The sequence below is a fragment of the Heptranchias perlo genome, chromosome 18, assembly GCF_035084215.1.
Source record: "Heptranchias perlo isolate sHepPer1 chromosome 18, sHepPer1.hap1, whole genome shotgun sequence".
In the NCBI taxonomy this organism is placed as follows: domain Eukaryota; kingdom Metazoa; phylum Chordata; class Chondrichthyes; order Hexanchiformes; family Hexanchidae; genus Heptranchias; species Heptranchias perlo.
Genome location: NC_090342.1, coordinates 28,676,923 through 28,698,196, shown reverse-complemented (window position 1 = coordinate 28,698,196; position 21,274 = coordinate 28,676,923). Strand labels below are relative to the sequence as shown.

Genomic DNA, 21,274 nt, shown 5'->3' with positions numbered 1-21,274 from the left:
GATGAGTTCTTTCTCTCTCTCTTTCTCCCCCCTCCCCCCACCTTGGATGTGCAGCTCCTGTCGGCAGCCCATCTGTCAATCCTCCTCTTGTGCTGGCACTCACTTAGTATTGTTCACTCACACAGGCAGTAATGTTGTAGGTAAATTTTATTAATTAAGGTCAACCTAGCAGAATTGTCCACTTTATGTCCTGATTTTTAGTTTTTAAAACCAAGTTAAATGAGGAAAGCCAACAGCCTTTGCTGAATAGCCCAGAGGTATAGGTTGCCAGCCACTTGAGTTCATGGCAATTTTTTAAAAAATGCATTGAGCTATATTTTACTTGTGGGCCATTTATCTCTTCACTTTTTGCCATTTTTCCCCAGTAGTGTTGATGCACTGACGGACGGGAATTTAGTTGCTGATCCCGACGGACGGGAGTTTAGTTGCTGATCCCGACGGACGGGAGTTTAGTTGCTGATCCGACGGACGGGAATTTAGTTGCTGATCCGACGGACGGGAGTTTAGTTGCTGATCCGACGGACGGGAGTTTAGTTGCTGATCCGACGGACGGGAGTTTAGTTGCTGATCCGACGGACGGGAGTTTAGTTGCTGATCCGACGGACGGGAGTTTAGTTGCTGATCCGACGGACGGGAATTTAGTTGCTGATCCCGACGGACGGGAGTTTAGTTGCTGATCCCGACGGACGGGAGTTTAGTTGCTGATCCGACGGACGGGAGTTTAGTTGCTGATCCGACGGACGGGAGTTTAGTTGCTGATCCCGACGGACGGGAGTTTAGTTGCTGATCCCGACGGACGGGAGTTTAGTTGCTGATCCGACGGACGGGAGTTTAGTTGCTGATCCGACGGACGGGAGTTTAGTTGCTGATCCGACGGACGGGAGTTTAGTTGCTGATCCGACGGACGGGAGTTTAGTTGCTGATCTGACGGACAGGAGTTTAGTTGTAGTAGTAGTAGTGCAGATACATAGTTAGTGGAGAATCTTACTAAGTGATCATTCTTTACATAAGAGCCTAGATAATGAGAGTTGGTCGGATTATTCCCCTGCAGAGGCCCCTTTTTCCCATCATTGTTCTGCATTAAATTCCTCTCAGCGGTGACCAGTGTGTGGAAAACTCGACTCCTGCATGAATCATATCTCCAGAACAGAAGAGGGGAAAACTGGAAAAAATGTATTTTGAAACCCACACCCCCCAAGTTGTCATTAGTATCTAAACATGGTCGGCACGATTTGTTGAAGGAACTGTTCCAAAATAGTGAAAAAGCTAATATTTTCCAGTTTACTAATACCAAGTAGCGCCAAGCAATGTGCAGACCTGATGTGCAACCTACAGCTCACAGCACTTTCTGAACCTGCTACTTTTAATCCTTTATCCAATCTACAAACAAATTAGAATCAATAGAGAGGTTTATGGACAATGTATAAAACAACTCGAAATGAGAGATGGACAAAACAACTACTTTCAATTAATGGTTCAAATCAATACATGCCCCTCCCTATCTCCATAACCTCCTCCAGCTCTACAACTTCCCCCTCCCACAAACTCTCTGTTCATCTACTTGCTGTATATCACCACAATTGGCATTCATGCCTTCAGTTCCCTTAGATCCTAATCTCTGAAGTTCTCTCTCTAAACCCTCTGCCTCTCCAAATTGTAAAACTAGACACCAAATCAGCTGGAAATGGTGGAAACCCTTAACAATGTCTGCAGATGAATTTTGCACAGAGTAGTTTCACATAGTGCCTTGGCTCATTTGTGTCTTATGCCTTGGACTCAGAAATGACTTGACCACTCAGAGAAACCGCTCCATGATTTAACTTAGCATTCTACAAGAATGATAAAGTGATAGTTTCCAAACACTTGGTTCCCTCAACAACTTTGCAGTTGTTGTTAAATGGATGTTGAATGTACAAATGATGCGTTGTTTTAATAAAGGCAGAAGGCAGGTAGCGATAGAAATGAGAGATGCATTAAAAACATTACTATTCCAGCAGCAGGTACAGTGAATGTAAACAGATTAAGGAGGGATATTGATGCATTTTGAGGCCTATAGAATACCCATGTCCTCAAGACCAACAGTGGACTGGTTGTGTTGGTAATCTAATGTCTGCTGGCTTACCTAGTTGGTATACCAACACACTTGTGCTGTGGAATGACAGGATGTTTATTCTTGTCCCACACACCGATTTGCTGACCACACTTGGGCTGTTGGGATAGCAAAGGGAAGGAAAATCAGTCGAAGACGAGTCACCCTGAGTTACTCTAATGCACTCCCATACAGGTCTTCCAGTGCAGCATTGGCAGAACCCTGAGAACACCTTGCTTGGCTGCACATTTTGTCAAGGAATGATATAAAGCACTGGTGCATCCAGAAGGTGGAAACTAGCGTTTAATTTACAAATGTTAGAAAGAATCCAAATATTGATGCAAGACCTGCGTTCCCATTGGAAGGTTCACTACACCAAAAATCGAGTTAATTTAATCTGCCTCAGTTAATTTTCCTTTTGCTTGGTTCTACTCATCTGACTGTTAAGCTGACAAAGGAAGATCAGTTTCATGTGTTAAAAGGAGCAGGGTGAGTAGAACTTGCACTCAAAGGCACTGGACATCACCAGTAAACCTAAAACGGATCCAAAAAAAAACTTTGGGATGTTACAAAAGTCTGCAGAAATCCTAAATATTGCCGATTGTTAAAACTCCTCATTGATTCTCTGAATAAGAATTAACTGAAGCCAGTCAGTTTTCAGTAAGATAATTATGTATTGCAGATACCATGCCACTTTTGCAGAATCCCAATGCATCTTCGGCAGGACAGAACTTCCACCTGCCGCAACGATGCACCGCTGACCTCGGGCGGTTTTATAGCCTCTACGGTCATTCGCATTTTTCAGACGGGCTCCCCAACCTCTACCGGGAGTTTGCCTGAAGGGGAAGGAGAGACTGGCTTCAGAAGCCGGCCTAATGTAGCATGGCCGTGATCTGGGGCAGCCAAAGAGGGGAAGGATTTATTCAAAAAAAAATCTACAAATTGCAGAGCTGGGAGGTTGACTCGACTGTGGAACCACCTTTGGGGATTTAAAAGCACCTGACATCACTTCCTGTGGAAAATGGCAGAAGTGGCAGAGAAGAGTGGGCAGCCAGTGGAGCAACCTCTGAAGAAGTTTCTGTCCATCCGTTAGGCCAGGGCCAACGTAACGTAAACGGAAAATCTAGGCCCATAAGTAATGGTCGTGAGCCGTGCAACTACCAATTTGTTTAAACACAAGTGGCAGATGCTATGTTGCTTCATGCATTCACCAGTTCATTAGACAGAGTTCATTTGTGACGATGGGCTATTCAGTCTTGGAGAGGGAGAGACTGTAAGAACTTCCATTGTCCATGTGTCTCATCAGCCAGTTTTAGAGCACCATGTGGGAGGAGGGGGGGTGGTCACGTATATGTCCTCAGCAAGGAATGTTCGGCTCTTTCTAGCTGAAGTTTGCTGCATGGAGACTATGCACCTTGTGGGGAAAAACAGGAGAATTTTGTCTAAAAGTTACACTTCCAGTAAATCTTATTTGGAGTTTGTTTCATGTGAGTGTGGTCAAAAGAAATTCATTGTATTTTGCTGAGATATAGTAGCTTTTCATAATCTGTTACAAACACAATGAACGATAGATGTGGCGGAGGGGAAAGGAAAGTCTAGTCCTCAATAGAACAAGCTGATCTCAACAACAAAAAGCAGTCTAATGTTAGAACTGAATTTGCATGTTTATCTGGGCTCCAATGCAGCCACACTGATTTGATCTCTTAATTCTCTGTGGAGCTTAAGTGATAACCCTTTAAGTGATAACCTTGGCTTGTCTACACAAGGTGGTGAATAAATAGAGGCCCCAAGCCAAGTCGCTTAATTAAGGCACTGGAGGTGTTAATTACTGAGGGCAAATGGAGATCATTCTTAATATGCTTTATTTCAGCAAACATTTAGTAAATTGAAAAGTTTGGTTTTTTTGCTGTTACATTGCAGCTATTTATTTTGTGTCATTTTTACACCAGCTATTCCACTTCTAGTATGTTTGTTTTATTTTACTGAGACATGTTTAGTCTTTAAGATTTGCTGCTTTTTAGGATTGGGGGACTACATTGGAGGTCCAATACTTCGTGTGACGGAGCATTAGGACTCAGTTCATGCCTAGGATCTCAGCCATATCATTGTAGAGAGGCAGCAACATATCTACAGGAAAGGATGGAAACATTGGAGGGAGAGTCACCCTGGCTGCTCTTGCATACTTCTTAGCAAGCAGTCAAAGCAACTACTAAGTCAGGATATCGTGTACAGGTCAAAGAGAACTGGAGAGAGGAAATTTTAAAAATGGAGAAGATTCACCTTTTTATCCCAAATTTGTGCCCAGTTTTTCCTCTATCATAATACATGTGGTGGGATTTGCACGTGGTGATCGAGGAAACTACCCGGATCCGGAAAGTCAATGCAAAGTGGTCAAATTTGCAGATGATACCAAACTAGATGGGGCAGCGGAAATGGCAGAGGCAGCTCAGAAATTAAAGAATGAGTTGGACAAAAAATGAAAGTGGGTAAATAAAATTTGATGCAGACAGGTGTAAAGTGCTACACATATAAGAACATAAGAAGAAATAGGAGGAAGAGTAGGCCATATGGCCCCTCGAGCCTGCTCCACCATTCAGTAAGATCATTGCTGATCTTCTACCTCAACTCCACTTTCCTGCCCGATCCCCATATTCCTTGATTCCCTTAGTGTCCAAAAATCTTTCGATCTCAATTTTGAATATACTCAATGACTGAGCATGAAGGAGGAATAGGCGACACACGTACTCCAAGAATGGTGCTGAAATAGTTAAGATTGAAGTTGAAAGTAGTCTTAATAGATTTGATGATAAACATATCCAAACAATGTAGAGCATCAATCAGCAAAGCTAATAGGATGTTGAATTAAGCAGCCAAAACAGTAGAATGTAATTGAGGAGATAATGATTAAACTGTATTGTGCTCTGGTCAGACCACATCTTGAATAATATGCCCAGTTCTGGTCGGCAAGTAGCACGAGAGACATTAAAGTGCTGGAGGCAGTGCAGAGAAAAGCAACAAAGCTGATCCCTGCTGGCAGGGGCCTGAGTTATGAGGAAAGACTGGATAGACTGGGGATTGTCAGCCTAGAAAGGAGACATCTGAGGGATGATCTTATGGGGTTATATAAGACTGTTAAGTGTATAGAAAAAGTTAACCCAGAATATTACTTAAAATTAAACTGTGGAAGTAGAATTAGTGAACACAGATTCAAACTAGTAAAAGTTCATTTTAAGATTTATATTAGGAAATTCTTCTTCATGCAAAGAGTGATCAACGTGTAGAATAAACTTTCAGATAGAGTAGTGGAGGCTAAAAAACATGGAATCATTTAAGAGGGTGGGGGGGCATTAGGATCTCTCTGGATGGATGAACTAAGATGGGTCAAATGGCCTTCCTTATCTGTAATTATCTTATGAATAGCCACCTAAACTAGACGCCCTCTTCTCCCCTGCTTTTTTCAATCTTAGTGATGATCTGTTTCATCAGGCTTAACCCATCAGTTAGGTTTCTCAATAATAATATTTTCCAGGGATTTTATTACTAACAATCAACAGTTGGCCTATGACTACAGTACTGAATTTAATGTTTGCTAAATTCCATTCAAATAAAACTGGATTTACTGTTTATTTTCCTAAGCAAGTTGCAGTCGATTTGATTAGAATATCACTGTTTGCAAATTTTGAAGACTAGTCCCTACAGTATTTACCCAGAACTGCAGGATTATTAACAACTTCTGCAAGACCTGGAGAGTGCTATAATAACAACTGCTGAGTTAAGATGAGCGGAAGTAATACCACATGTGGCCTCTGCCTTTGAGCTTTCTATCACACAGCACAATTTGTCATTTAACATCTGAATGATTTTCTATCAATGAACACTGCAACAAAAATTGACAGAGCTGTGACGTGCCATAGAATTTTTTCCTAATTCTGAATAAGCTTCAAGGGGCTTTATTGCCTGGACAGAACACATGAAGAAAAATGAGGTGGAGAGGATCACTTCTAATATTTTCCATTCATTTAAATTAAAAGACAGAAATCGGTTAGGCTTCCTTACGGGCACACGATTCTCCATGCCTGACTTTTTGTTTATGAGAAGTCAAAGTTATGAAGAAAGGCTTAAAAAATTGGAGCTTTTTCACTGAAACAGATGGTTAAAGGGGGAATCTAATAGAGTTTCTCAAAATTAGGAAAAGTTTTGAAAGGGTAAATAGTTAACAATTGTTTCCGCTGGTTGGTGAATCAGTAAACGGGACAAAGACTCAGGATGCTCACTAAAAGAACAAAGGGGGAACATAGAAGCAATCTTTGCATACAGAAAGTTATCAGAATGTGGAATGCTTTAACACTAGTGACGATTAAGGCTATAACAGCATTTAAAAAGGAATTGGATAAGGATTTGAAAAGAAAAAATGTATAAAAGATACAGTGGAAGATCAGGGATATGAAATTAGAATAAACACAGGTCCAGTTGAAGAGGTAACACTGACATGTGCTGTAATATCTGTGATTCTACGTATTTCCAATACTTATAAAAGAGTCTATGGATGGGAATTTCCTTGGAATTGCTCCCATTCTGCTGGAAGTGTAGCAGAAATGCATGTAAACGGTTCCACTGCACTTCCGGCAAAGTAATGCCAGCGGAATGGGAACAGCTCCGGGGAATTTCTCGGCCTGGGTTTTGCTGTGTTCACATCACAGCATTATGTAGGACCTTCCATGAAAACATTGTGTTTGGAAGTTGTACCCAAGTGTGTGGTGTAGAAAGACCCTCAAAGGCCCGAAAATCCCGGGGCAGTGAGACAGCAGATCGGCTGGGTTTTCACAAATTGCACAAAATTCTGGTCAATGGAGAGTTGGTCAGTCTTCTGCCACCTCCTTGCCCCCCATCATCAGGGGGCATGTCTGGTGGAATTCCTGGGCTTACCCCAGGAATTCTACCCATTAAGTCCTCCTAACACCCAATGGAACTCTCGCCAGCTGAGAGCTGTCGTATGTTCCGTTGAGCGCCCAGTAAAGGCTCCAGGACTACACTACGCACAGCACCGCTCCAAATTTCCTGGTGACTTTCGGGGTTGAGAGCCTCTGGCATGGGCTCCTTACCGAATTATACCAATGACCCCCTCCCCACGATTTAGGATAGCGTCTACGTCCAGGTCCACGGTGGCCTGGAGTTCCGCTCAGGCACACTTCCATTGACACAGCACAGCTCCCAGAATTTTAGGGCTGAAGTGTTTGTTTTAAATATTGGATTGTTAAAGATAAAGCCATAATCAATGTGACTTACCCATCTCAGAGATCCTCAGAAGGTGAGTGGTCCTAATGTATTTAAAATTCTCCATTGCAAACATTGTGAAGTTCCCTGCAGAATCTATCCACTGTCTATCATTTATATAAGTATTCTTCTCAGTTTATGCTATGTGCTATATAGGCTATACATTTTAATATGTTTATATGAGTGGATACACCGCATTTCTGTGGGACACCATGCTCACAGGAGTTCCAGTGGACAAGAACTCACACATCTGAGAACTGAATTTCCGCCCTGATTGTTCAGAATAGAAACCCAGTCTTTTATCACCTGGCAGAATTATTTAATGAAGCAAGCTATGGCAAAATTGATTGTATCTCTTACTTCTCTTCCTAGAGTACCATGTAATTTCCACGTTTAAGAGGAACCCCCTGGAGCAGGCCTTTAGAAGGCCCAATGCAAATATTACATCAAACTACTTGATTAATCAGTACTGGATTGCTGTCAGTCACAAAGCCCCTGCTTTGCTTTACGATCTTTATCTGAGGCTAACAGGGCAAAAGCCACGGTAAGTAGACTCCCGCAACTTTGTTCTGAATTGGTGGGATCTCTCTGTATTGAAAAGGCTCTCTCTTTATTTCAAGTATTTAGCAAATTGTTTTTCCCCAAAAATGGAAATTAATGTTACAATTGAGAAGTTATCAGTGCATAGCAAAAATCAAGATTATTGTTCTAGCTCTTCCCCCTCTCCGTAACAAAGATAGTGCTTCTTTAACAGGATCTTATCTATTGATATATGTATGTGTTTTCTTTTAAAAAGTATCTAAAATTTCTAATGTCCAAAATAAGGGTTTAAAGAAAATTAAAAATTACATATAGTAATGATGTAATTATTTTTTGTGCCTTTAAATATCTTCAGTAAAGTTTTTACTTGAAGGCCTCAGTCTCTTCCAAAAGCCTGGGTTTAGACTTGATATTTTTGCCGTTAGCTGTGACTTCCTGTGGCTTACATTTTCTGTCAACATAACAGTGATAAATCAGGTGAGATAATTAAAGGCTGCTTCAAAATTCAACATTTTTTTGGAAAAAGAACTATTACAGTCAGGAAATCATTGTCTCTCTCTGAGCTTAATGCACTTTCTGAAGTTTGTAGACATGAAATAAAAGCTACATCTGCCTTTTTCCCCATACACAAGCGCACGTACACACAGTTTAAAAAAAGCACACAACCTCTGTCTTTTAAAAAAAATAATATAAATTTTACCTGAATAAAGATTTTGCAATTTGACCTTTAGCTTTTTTTATACTTTTGAAACTGCTAGAATATTCCACCAATATAACTGAACGGTACTGATGGGAAATTAGGTACACTACATGTACTGAGAGTGCACTATCCAAATTCAGCTCAGGAAGTCACAGCTAACGTCAAAATATCAAGTCTAAACCCAGGCTTTTGGAAGAGACTAAGGCCTTCAAATAAAAACTTTACTGAAGATATTTAAAGACACAAAAGATAATTACATCATTATTATACGTAATTTTAAATTTTGTTTAAACCCTTATTTTGAACATTAGAAATTTTAGATACTTTTTAAAATGGCCAGGTGAAAAAAAAATTTAAAAAGCAATTTGAACAAGTTGTGGGAAGCTGGTGGCCAGACTGATAATCACAAGATGAAATACCTTCTCTATAAAATATAATCTATTGTATGGGACATAGACTGTGAGAGGGAAGAGTGATACCTTTAACGTTGAAAATACTTATCGCAATGCAGCCTACAGGAGTAAAGGCATTGCAGGTGCTTACAATGAGTTTTCAATGAAATGCTTATTGTACTGAATTTAATATATAATATATGGTTACAGAATCTGCAAATGGTAAAATTATAACTTAGGTGTAAAAATATGAATTGTTTAAAATGCTGAACACTCAACTGGATCAGTGAACTGCATTCAATTGAATAAAATGCAATGAGCTTTCAAATCAAAGCTATTCTGTAGGTAATAATTACAGACATAAGAATTGAGTAACTGAACACAAGGCTCTACTTAATTGTACATGTAATTGTAGTATGATGAAGATCTTCAACAGACTTCACAAATCCATGATGCTGCTGGAGTACTTTAGCAGCAAGTCCTGGGAATGGAGTTCAGACAACATGAACATGCTGATGAGTCAACTCAGTCTTGAGGATAAGAGGGTAAGCACCAGTCCATGCTAGTACCCCAAATAGTAGCATAATGTAGGAAGATAAGCACCAGTCCATGCTAGTACCCCAAATAGTAGCATAATGTAGGAAGATAAGCACCAGTCCATGCTAGTACCCCAAATAGCAGCACTGTGCAGGTGGATAAGCACCCATTCATGCTAGTGCCCTAATAGTAGCACGATTCAGCAGGGTAAGCACTACAATCACACATTCCAATCTGTTATGACTTCCATGGAGTGGTGGTACCCAATGTAACAGGACTGTGCCAGGAGTGTAACCACCTTGTTTAGTGTTGCTGTGGATGCTGAAATTCATGTATAAATCTGATATTTTCAAGTCATGAAACTGCTGCATTCATGTTAGAACCACTTCCATGAGGTGACAAGTGGAAAAAATGAAGGCTACTCCATCGGCTACCTCTGCATCCTGTTAGCAACTTGCCCTGTGCTGCAGTGATTTTCCACAGCCAATGTTATCTACTGCATGGGAAATCAAAATCACATTACGTTCTATGTGCCATTATAGTAGAGCATGTACAACATTTATACAGTGCTGTATGTTCAGTACAGAGACAATACTACAGGTATGAGCACTAGGTCAAAAGGCTACACACTACACACATACAGTCTAACCTGCAGTGGAGCACCAGGCCCACTAGCTGCCAGGCACCCAACAGAATGCTGCTATCCAGAGTGCCAAAAATATCCCAAGAAAGTAACCACCCTAAATAATGCAATCTAACCTGCTACACCTCTGATAAGATGCTGAATACCAGTAGTACTTTAAGTAGCAGCACTTGGGCATGTCTGCAATAACGCATCAAACTGTGGCACCAGAGTTGGTTCTGTAATGATGACCTTGATATCAGGGAAAATAAGCAATTGTGACCATTTAAAAAAAAATATTTCAAATAGAATATTGAAATTGATTCATTCTGTTTTTTTCTTCAGTCAGTAGCAAGTGAATCAAACTCGTCAATTGGCTAAGAGGTTCATTTAGACATAATTGCAGTGCAGAGCATTAGTAGGGAGGTATTTATAAAGCATGGTTCAGAGAAGCTGCGGGAAGTGCCAATCCATAACACTGATATGGTACACAGTGTAAATAATTCACTAATTGCTGTTGTTGAATGAAGTGGATTTGGCAGATAGCTGTCCAATTGGGGAAGGTTCAGTGGTAGAACGTGAAACAGCTCTGAGTGGCCATCATTGAAGGGAAATCAGTACAGCAGGTGTTAGTAGCTTGAAGAGCCATTAACCTTTGGAATGCTGGAAGATATTTTGTAACACATGCTCACTACCTTCTGCATAACATCTGCAAAAAATATTCTATTTCCATTGACAGATGTTATACAGCAGAATTGGAGCAATGTATTAAACTTGCAGCTGTTGATTCATTCAGGATACTTTGGCAAGGCACGTTAAAAAAAAATCTGCTTCGATTTTGCTGCAGAAGTGACTTGAGGCAGGCCCTTGTAAATAATTGATCTGATGTAGAGTGAGGAGACGTTGACACCCAACCATGTAAGCAAACCTCATGTCTGGTACCGATCATCACCGAAGGGTCCTCTGAAGATCACATTTTCTTTTGACAAAGAAAAAAAATTGGCTTTATGCAAAATTTGGATGAACTTTATGACAGCTTCTAGGAAGAACAATACTGGCACTGAACTAGAAACACTGCCTGATTTCTCCTGATTCATTTTAACCTTTCTCCAAAGTCCATTTTAGTGAGATCTGAAACATACGAACATACCATGGATATACTGCAACTTACACACACAGTCATCCCCAAGAAACAACTCAATCCTCAGCTATAAATCTTTCTACTGTGTCTGTAAAAGTTTGAAAGGATTAAAGAATTTGCTTCAAAACTTACCTTAGTGTTTTTTAAACAGGTGGTAAAAATAAATTGCCAATACTTATTTTAATAGTTTCACGCACAACAAATGGGAAGTTGAAACCTATTTGAACTAATACTACAGGAGCAATGGGAACAACAGCAGCCAGTGTTGTGATGTTATAATAGGATGTGGCTGTGAGCTGACCCAGAACACACAGCATTGAATTGGGAGGGTCAGGGATATCCAGATAACAACTTGCATTTACATAATGTTTTTAAATGTAGAAAAACGTCCCAATGTGTGTTACAAAGGTGTGAGAAAAAAAATTAAAGAGCATTGAAGGGAGACATTTTAAGTATTACAGAGACAGAAAATGGGACCCACAGAGCCAGGCCTCCATGGATTGGTGCCACTCCAGTGATGGTCCAAGTTAAGCAGGTTAGCGATGCCTTTTTATCAGGGTGAGACTGGCAGTGTCAGTGATTCCCTCACCAAGGGTGGAAAGATTCATTTTAGGAACTGCTCCACCTACTGGCTTTGACATTGACCTGCAGAAGTCAGCACATCTGAAGTTGCATGTTTATCAGGCTAGGGACTCAAATGACAGGTGCACAACCAGTTTCTTTGATAACTGAATAGCCACGTAATCAAATAATGTAAAAGTTAATTAATTTCTGCGTTACTATATGTTCATTGTCTTGCTCAGTAATGTCCACAGAATGAACCCTCCGATTGGATTTTCCAACAGCACTATATAGTTTATCGCGACAAACCATAAACAGAGACAGAATCAACAAAACCACAGCAAAATTTAACTCTCAACAGAAGACAGTGCATATATGCTTTTTTGTTGAGCTATCCGGAAATTCGACTTTCATTTCTCCCTCACCCACAAATCACTACCAAACGGATAGAAACCAGGTCAAACCGGTTCTTATGCATATTGATCACCAAACCCAATCAGACTGAGAGGTGAAAGCCTCAGGTTCAAAGGTGACAAGTCTCGGTAAATCGGGATTCCTGCACGCCACACTTGCATATACAGGGGAATTGGAATAAATGAAATTGCAATAAAACAAACTTTTCACAATTAGAAGGGGGGGGGGAGTGGCTTTAGAAGGGGTTGCGTTATAACGGGAATTGCAATTAAGCAAATTGCAAATAAATGGGTACGTCTGTAGTGCCTTTCACATCCTCAGAACATCCCGGTGAATTCCTTTTGAAGTGTCTTCACTGTTTTGTAGGCAAACGCAGCAGTCAAATTTACAAACAGGAAGGTCTCACAAACGACAAATGAGGTAAATAATCAGTTAATCTATTTTGGTGGTATTGATTGAGGATGAATGCTGGTCAGGACACCAGGAGAACTCCCTGCTCATCTTTGAATAGTACTATGGGATCTTTTACAGGCAAATAGAGCCTTGATTTAACATATTATCTAAAAGGCAGCAGTCCCTCAGTACGGCACTGTGAAGTGTCAGCCTTGATTATATGCTGAAGTACTAGAATGGGGCTTATCAATCAAACAGGATATAATACATGGTTAAGAACTATAAACACAGGCGGAATCAACAAAAACTCAGTAAAACCTAATTAAATTCAATGGAAGAGAGCATATAAGGCTAGTTGAAAGTTTTGTAACTGAAATCTTGGGGGGAGGGGGGAACACAGAGGAGATTGGACATTCAATGGAGTGGAGATCTAACTCTGTCCTACCACACGTTGCCACTTCAGTGGGCCACCCACGCTTTTGCTGTTTTACATCTGTAGTCTAGCTAATATCTAGACACACTTCAGTGTAACCGTGACAAATACTACCAGTTTACTGTAGATAATTAGTCTGTACAAAGATATGCAATCTCAAATCCAAAAATGAATGTAGAGAACACAATACTACATCAACTCACATGGATGGCAGAGAAAGCTCGCACAGTGCTGACAACTCAAAAATAATGACACTGGAAGTGCAGTGGGATACACGCTTATAACTTAAACTGCCGGCATAACCAATATTCCTTCACTTATATTGAAGGAAAAAACAATAAGTACATAAAAGCCTGAAGAGAGATCCAGATCTGAAGGCACAAGATTTTTATGATACTTTATTTAGTGTATTTTCTAGCCTACAATGAAGATGGGCATTACATTTATTAATCTAAAAAAGAAGGGGCATTTGCTCAATTTTTATGAAAACTACAATTTGCCATTTAGAAATTAATTACTTTTCATTGTATTTTAAAATTTCTTTCCCTAGTACCTGCAGCTAATCTATTACTGGGACAATTCTTTAACAAAAATAGCAAGATCTCGACCACTCCAGTCAGGTTGTAGGCAGCAAATTCAGAATTGTACAGATTCCTTCCACCTCATTCTGGTTGATAGATTTTTAATCTAAGAAAAGGAAAGGTTAGGTGGTATTTAGATTTTCAACAGATCAACCAGACCATCAATTCCTCTAAAGCTACCTCAACTATCACTGGCACCCTCCAGTTCACCGACATTCTACCCTTTCCAGACCCAGATCACAGAGACAGTTCACCCCTCCAACCCCCCCTCCCCCCACCCCCAATCGCCATGCTGCTCACACAAGCATCCTCTCCTCCTCGAACTGTCAAAGGTTAATGTTGGCATTCTTCTCCTGCTCCCCTCAATTCAACCTGGCACTCTCTCTCACCCCCCCCCCCCCCAGTTCCTTCTGACACTCTCCTTTCCTCCCATTTTAAACTGAAACTTTCATCTTCCAGTTGTTCATGGCACTTTCCTTTCCTCCCCATTCATGCTAGAACTTCTCCCCCTGGTACATGTTGGAACTTTTCTTTGCCCTCTTCCCCCTCTCAGTTCATGCTGGCATTCCTCTTTCTTGGCCATCCCCTAAGTTCATTCTGGCACTTTCCTGCCTCCCACGATTCAGCGACGTTCCGGTCACTCCCTATCTTAACTCTGTTGCTGCTGGCTGTCAGATGAAGTGATTGAGTGCGGCTACATACTGTGGATGGGAATTCAAATGCAGCCAAGTTTAAATACTTGCAGCAGCAGCAACACGGAACGTAGGTCGGAACCCTGGACCAGAATTAAGTGTGTAGCATTTCCATGTGTATTATATCGTAATAATGAAAAGTTTAACACTACTCTCTTAACCCTGTAGCTTTTTTGCTGCCATCTTCCAAGATATTTAAGTGCAAAGTTCTATGAAATGAAGTACAGTTCCAAAATTTAATTGGAGACAAAAATTTCATGCCTGAGAATTGACCAGCTTTCTGCAGCAGGTGGATTGAGTGATTGTTGGACTGAGTCAGGACTGCATAATCAACTTTTAATGCTATTTTCCAGGGATTCAATTTTGATGTCCGCCAGCTTCACTGGCCAGAATACATCGAAAATTACTGTATAGGAACTAAGAAATATGTGCTAAATGAAGACATGTCTGGGCTTCCAGCAGCAAGACAGCACCTAAAGAAGTGAGTACAAACATCGTCACTAGATGCTTCTCTTTTGCTTTTATAAAGCTTTTATTGAAGGGGTGGTAACTTTTAGAGTAAGCACTATAAATGATAACTCCTCACCCTCTGTGTCTCAGCTATTTTTGATTTCTCGTGCCCGATGCAGGTGGCCAGTGATCAAACGGGGGCTGGATTCAGCGTTCTTCCCATGGAAAATGATTGCCCAGAAGGTTTTTTTTAAATGAGTAACAGGAAAGTTAGGACAATCTTGATATGCTGTCACTTGATGATAGATATCCCGAGGCAGACGTTCAGTGATAGTAAGTCCCTTGGCATAGAATGTTACAGAAAATGTAGTAGGATTATTTCTTACTTCTGATCAGCAAAGAAGGGCGAGGACCAAAGTTCTTTCCAGCCCCATCCCCTTGGTATCATTTACCTTGTAAGTCAAATCAAAAACTCCCAGGAGGTGGGTCTGCCAGAGTTAAGACAGGAGACCATCATGACGGCAGTGACTAATGCTGAGGTACAGCCCTCTGATCCCTCATCAAAGTGGCCATTCTTGAAGTGTGAATTCAGACAATAAGTATCAGCGAAGTATTGGAGCCCAGGTGATATAATAGAGAAGCATAGTACTCAGAAATCGGAGGCCTGGCCGATTTTCTTTGTCCTTCCTTGCCCAAGGGCTCCTAGTCTATTGTAGTGTCCCTATTACCATACCAGCTAAGGTCAGGCCTTCTTCATCTGAATGTTCAACACTTGCCCACAACACCATCGAGGAAAGACTGATTTGTGACCTGCCCATATAACAGGCATTTCCTGCTAACGTATTTTGCATGTTGTGCTATTCTGGGACAGCTTTTCTGTACTGGGCAGTAGTGCTGGTGTCTCCTACAGTAGCAGTGAGGTATAGGTGTTTTATTTTCCAAAAATATGTTTCTATGTTAAAAAATAAATACGTCTCTCCCCCCTCCCCCCTTATAGTCTGATGGGCCACAGACTAAGAACAGATTAGTGACCACTGACATTTCTACACTTACACCCAACTGAGTCTGATGCTAAAACAAGATCGGAGGTAGCACCCCTCTCTCACTTCCATCTCCTGTCAATTAGGCACCATACCTTCACAAGTCTGCCCAGTGCTGCATCTGTCAATTCAGTCAAGGTCTGTCTGGGAGGGAAGCTGGAGTGAGAATGAAATAAAAACAGAAAATGCTGGAAACATGCATCAGGCCTGTACCTTAAAAGAGAAAAGCCAGGTTAATGTTTTAGGTGTAGACTGTCAGAACGAGGACCCAGGCCACTGAGAGAAATATTAAGTGGAGGCTCGGTGCAAGTGGGTACATAGGTTTCTGTCTCACTAGGACAGCAGATTCATCTGCCCGTCCTCTGCCAGGGAATGGTGTAGGGCACAAGGTGGCAATCTAGAGAGGGGAATGAAACTTGAAAAATGGAGTTTAAAAATAATAAATTTAAAGAAAGAAGAATTCTCGGGCAAACTGCAAGGTGTAGTGCCTCAGGTCTCACCTTACAATTAACTTCATCCTCTTAACATGCAGCAAAGGCACCTCCAGGGAGTGACCTGGCCAAAAGAAGGATTCATGCAGGAGCAGGTTATAAGAAAAAATATTGGAGAGGGTTTAAACAGCAAACGTTGGGCTAATGCCTGTCAAACTATATTGACTAAAATAATACAAATATTTAGTTCTTTGAATTTTGGATAATTCACAAAATGGGAAACAGAGGTGTCCTGTGCAAATATCAAGTTATATTATTTACAGCTGAACACAACGTAATGTGAAAAGGTGCATTGACCTCTGGAATCTTTCTCTGTTTTTTCAGGTTACGAAACATCCGCTATGCCTTCAACACTATTCTCCTCGTCTTTATCTGGCGTGTTTTTATTGCTCGATCACAAATGGCTCGCAACATCTGGTATTTTGTGGTGAGCCTGTGCTATAAATTCCTTTCCTACTTCAGGGCATCCAGCACTATCCGGCACTGAGGTTTGCCCCACGTGGCATACTACAAATTGAAGGATCTCGATTTGCTCCAAACGACAACCAATCCTTTAGGAATATCCCCGTTTCCCAAAAAAAAACAAGAGACTTCCCAATCCACCGTAAAGAAAAGGATATGATCCTGCATTCCAACGTAACCAAACTACACACTGCCAATGTTAAAATAAAGAACAATAAACTTTTAGCACCAAGCATATGCTAGTGTGACCCTCTGGTTTTCTAGCGTTACCAGCTTGTTCAGATTGACAATGTAAACAGTTTTTCAATGTCTGTATTTCTATACGCTGTCATGCAATACCCTGGCTTGACTTTACAGGTAATTGCTGGAATGGATTGTAAAGTACAAAATTGTTTCATCTGCACCATTACATTTTGGATGCAGGACCCTTATTCACAAAAGGAACCTGCACAGTGTATTGTACAGATAGTCCCAATGCATTCAAGACTGGTGTTGCATCCAGTTATCCTTGTGAATAGGGCTTGAGGCCCATTGTACAGTTAATGTAATAGTAAAATCACTTTCCAGCAATAACACAGTAACATTCTACTTCTTGGTGCTAAAATGGCAAAGACAGCTTAACAAACATTTCTGGGTGTTTTACACTTGTAAAATGTATATAAAAGTTGACACTTGACCAAAACTTCTGAATTTGTTCCTAATATTTGCAGAAAGTCACCACTAGCCCCTCCCCCAAGTTTTGCCAACATGCTACCAATGGAGACCTTGGCAGCAACATAGCACATTTTTATGACAACAGAATAAAAAGGACTGATATCTGAAATTAATTCTGTTTTGCTTTGTGCCTGACCGAGAATCTTTAAAGAAAGGTATTTGAGATTTTATCCTTATAAGAAATGAAAAAAAGTTTGTCATGTAGAGCAGATGGAAATCATTTCCAGATGTGCTTCCAACACAAATGGTGAGAAATTAAATACTACTTTGGATATTTGTAAGGATGATATTAGCTTCTCGTGATTATGGCCGGTCTTTGCTTGTCTAGAATAAGTACTTCTTATTAGCAGTTAGAGAGGTTCTAAGGTGAAATGTGGCAAACTTTGTTCATTATATGGTAGAGAACACAGACACTGTCACTTTCTTTTATGCTTATGGGAATTGAGAAACCTTACACTTCAAGATGTCAAATCCAGCTGTAATATAAAATGATGCTCAAATCCCACTGCAGTTATACAAGACGAAGAACCCTTCCCTCCAGCAAGGTTATGGGCAAAATGCAATCATCATTATTAGCGTTTGCTTTAATGCAGCATAAACAATGTGTGCAAATTACATTTTATTAGCTGTGCAACACAGTCTTGTGCTGCTATCATATGAATATTTTATTAGTGACTTGCATCATCGTCCAGTACAATTAATTGCCATACATTTGCCTCTTGAGGAATTGACTGTGTGCGACATCAGTACAAGGGGGCCATTTCTCTCAAGTGTTTTTCTGACAATTGAATTTCTGTTCCCTCCTATTGCTTAAATACATTACCAAGAAGTGGCCTTATTTATGCCATCTGTCCTGAATGATGTCAACCATTCAGTAGAATTGTTCTGCAAACCAAGTTATTTCAGTGACATCAACACCACCTGACAGAGCACCAAAGTCTAGTGCTCCTACAAAAGAAGAGAATAAAGTATTTTGCACCAGAATTTGTCGGTGTGTGTGCGCCCACATTGTGATTGTACATTTAGGGTCTGACTGATCTAGATCATGTTAAAAAGTACTTCATCTTATCAGAAGCCTGCTAATAAGGCTTAGGAAAAGCTGGCCATTTTTCGCAGTAAGAGCATGTATAAAGTGCAAATGTAAATGTAGGTTACCAGTGTGTAAAAGGCAGTTTGTTCCAATCAGAACTGCTAATGCTTAAAATGGAAATAGAACTTAGCAGCTAACCCCAGGGTGATCGATCCTGGCACCACATGCAAAAAAAACGGCAAGGGAGAGAGAAATCCGACAGTCAGTTCATTACTTTTTTCACTCACTTGCCAGCTAGACCAAGTACTGCGTTGGTAAAGGCCTGGAAAAGGGCTAGTAGGCGTACCTCTACCAGGGACTTGGGGCAATGTTACCCAAGAAGAGATAAAAATGTTATGCTGGGGAAAAGAGAAATGGTCCATTAAAAATAACTCATTTTTCCTACATGAAGGTGCCATATGTCCAAGATGCTTGCACAGGTACAAATTATAGGGATTTTATTGTAGTAATATGTGAGTCAGAGCTATAATATTTCTTGCAATTAATAATTTTACTTATTTTATGCAAGTTTAATATTTTTTAAATCACGAGCAATGACATGTTAGTGGAATATAAGTGAATATTTCATGTCTATGCCTTCACAAGATCTGCTTTGTAGCAGCAGCTAAGAGACGGGGGGGGGGGAAAATTCTACGTGTGCTCAAAATGGGTGCAAAGTCAATGGAGCCTCCAGTCCCCATACTGGCCTGAAGCCTGAACCAAATTCAACTTTGGGCCTCATTTAAATGCAGCTGGCAAGCAGCAGGTGTTCTGCTGCAGTTCGCCGGTCGGGGAGAGCAGGTCGGGTGTGTGGGGATTTTGAGGTGGGGGGGGGGGGGTTGCTGGGGGCAACCCCGGGGAGGGCCTTGAACGGGCCGGATTTTTTTTTTGTGGGCCCAGGAGGAAATATTTCCTGTGCATTTGTTTTGGAGCAGCCTCCAGTGATCCTTTTAAGGCCCGCTGATTAGGCTGCTCAATGCCTGGTACTGCTAGGCAGAGTGTGCACAGTTCACACTCCTCCCTTTTCCACTCGGGGTCCGACAACCGACATTGGACCTCGATGTCCATATTGACGCAGCCTTATGCTTATGTTTCAGGTGGGTGGGCTGGTCGCCCATCTGGAGGCCCGCCTAAATTTGGCATCAGCTGGGTCTTGGGTGTCAATGGGGCAGCCAAAGTGCCCCCAGTTTTCAACTGGTGGCCGCCCACTTAGCATGCCGTGAGTTGAATTTTTCCCCCACTGATCCTAAACTACATAAAATTCCAAACACCATTAGGAGCATTGAGAATTAAATTCTACTGCAGAACTGCATCACTGTGATTAGTGCCATTCACAGCTGTATTTGAATTTCAATATAGACAAGTGTGAGGTACTACATTTTGGTAGGAAGAATAATGGGGCCACATACTGCTTGGATGGTAAGAGTCTAAATGAGGTTGAGGAGCAGAGGGATCTGGGGGTACAGATACACAAATCACTAAAATTAGCGACCCAGGTTAAACATAAAAAAAAGCTAACCAAGCACTGGGGTTCATTTCTAGAGGGATAGAATTGAAAAGCAGAGAAGTTATGTTAAACTTGTATTGAACCTTGATTAGACCACACTTGGAATACTGCGAACAGTTCTAGGCTCCCTATTATAAAAAGGATATAGAGGCACTGGAGAAGGTGCAAAAAAGATTTACTAGGATGATACCAGAACTGAGAGGTTATATCTATCAGGAAAGATTGAGCAGGCTGGGGCTTTTTTTTCTAGAAAAGAGAAGACTGAGGGATGACATGATAGAGGTCTTTAAGATTATGAAAGGGTTTGATAGAGTAGATGTAGGAGAAGATGTTTCCACTTGCAGGGGTGACCAGAACTAGGGGCCATAAATATAAGATAGTCACTAATAAATCCAATATGGAATTCAGAAGAAACTTCCTTACCCAGAGAGTGGTTAGAATGTGGAACTCGCTACCACAAGGAGTAGTTGAGGCGAATTGCATAGATGCAATTAAGGGGAAGCTAGATAAACACATGAGGGAGAAAGGAATAGATGATGGGTATGCCGATAGGATTAGATGAAGTAGGGAGGCAGGAGACTCATGAAGCATAAACGCCAGGATGGATCTGTTGGACCGAATGGCCTGTTTCTTTGCTGTACATTCTATGTAACCCTTGGCCATTTCCCGTGCTGAAAAATACTATAAATAGAATTGCTACTTTGACTTATGGTATGAAATGGAACATATATGGGAAAATCAGTGAAATATAGCTTATGAGAATGACTGTTACAACTGGGCTAATGTTTGTCCTCACCAATAACAACTTGCATTTATTTAGTGCCTTTAACGTAGTAAAACGACCCAAGGCACTTCACAGGAGAGATTATCAAACAAAATTTGACACAGTCACATGAGGAGATATCAGGACAGGTGACCAAAAGGTTGGTCACAGAGGTGGGTTTTAAGGAGCGTCGTAAAGGAGGAGAGAGGTGGAGAGGTTTAGAGAGGAAATTCCAGAGCTTAGGGCCTAGGCAGCTGAGAGCATGGCTGGAGATAATGGGACAGCTGACAAACAATTTGGTCAAAGAGGTCATTTTTAAGTGTGTCTTAAAGGAGAAGAAGCAGAGAGGTTTAGGGAGGGAATTCCACAGCTTAGGGCCTAGACGGCACAGCTGCAATTATTGTGGTGA

General features: G+C 41.0%; 1 protein-coding gene across 5 annotated transcripts in view; it reads left to right on the top strand.

Annotated features, from left to right (window-relative positions):
- si:dkey-97m3.1 (fatty acyl-CoA reductase 1) overlaps nucleotides 1-17,639 on the top strand; it is a 187,108-nt gene extending 169,469 nt beyond the window's left edge. For 4 of the 5 annotated variants that reach the window (XM_067999592.1, XM_067999591.1, XM_067999593.1 and 1 more), the window contains exons 9-13: nucleotides 7,736-7,907; nucleotides 9,411-9,540; nucleotides 12,637-12,690; nucleotides 14,723-14,850; nucleotides 16,675-17,639. In XM_067999592.1, coding sequence (XP_067855693.1) covers nucleotides 7,736-7,907; nucleotides 9,411-9,540; nucleotides 12,637-12,690; nucleotides 14,723-14,850; nucleotides 16,675-16,837 — 647 coding nt within the window. In that variant the 3' untranslated portion in view covers nucleotides 16,838-17,639. The remainder of the gene's footprint in view (nucleotides 1-7,735; nucleotides 7,908-9,410; nucleotides 9,541-12,636; nucleotides 12,691-14,722; nucleotides 14,851-16,674) is intronic. The other variant, XM_067999589.1, reaches the window with a different exon arrangement.
- Nucleotides 17,640-21,274: the final 3,635 nt, after the last annotated feature.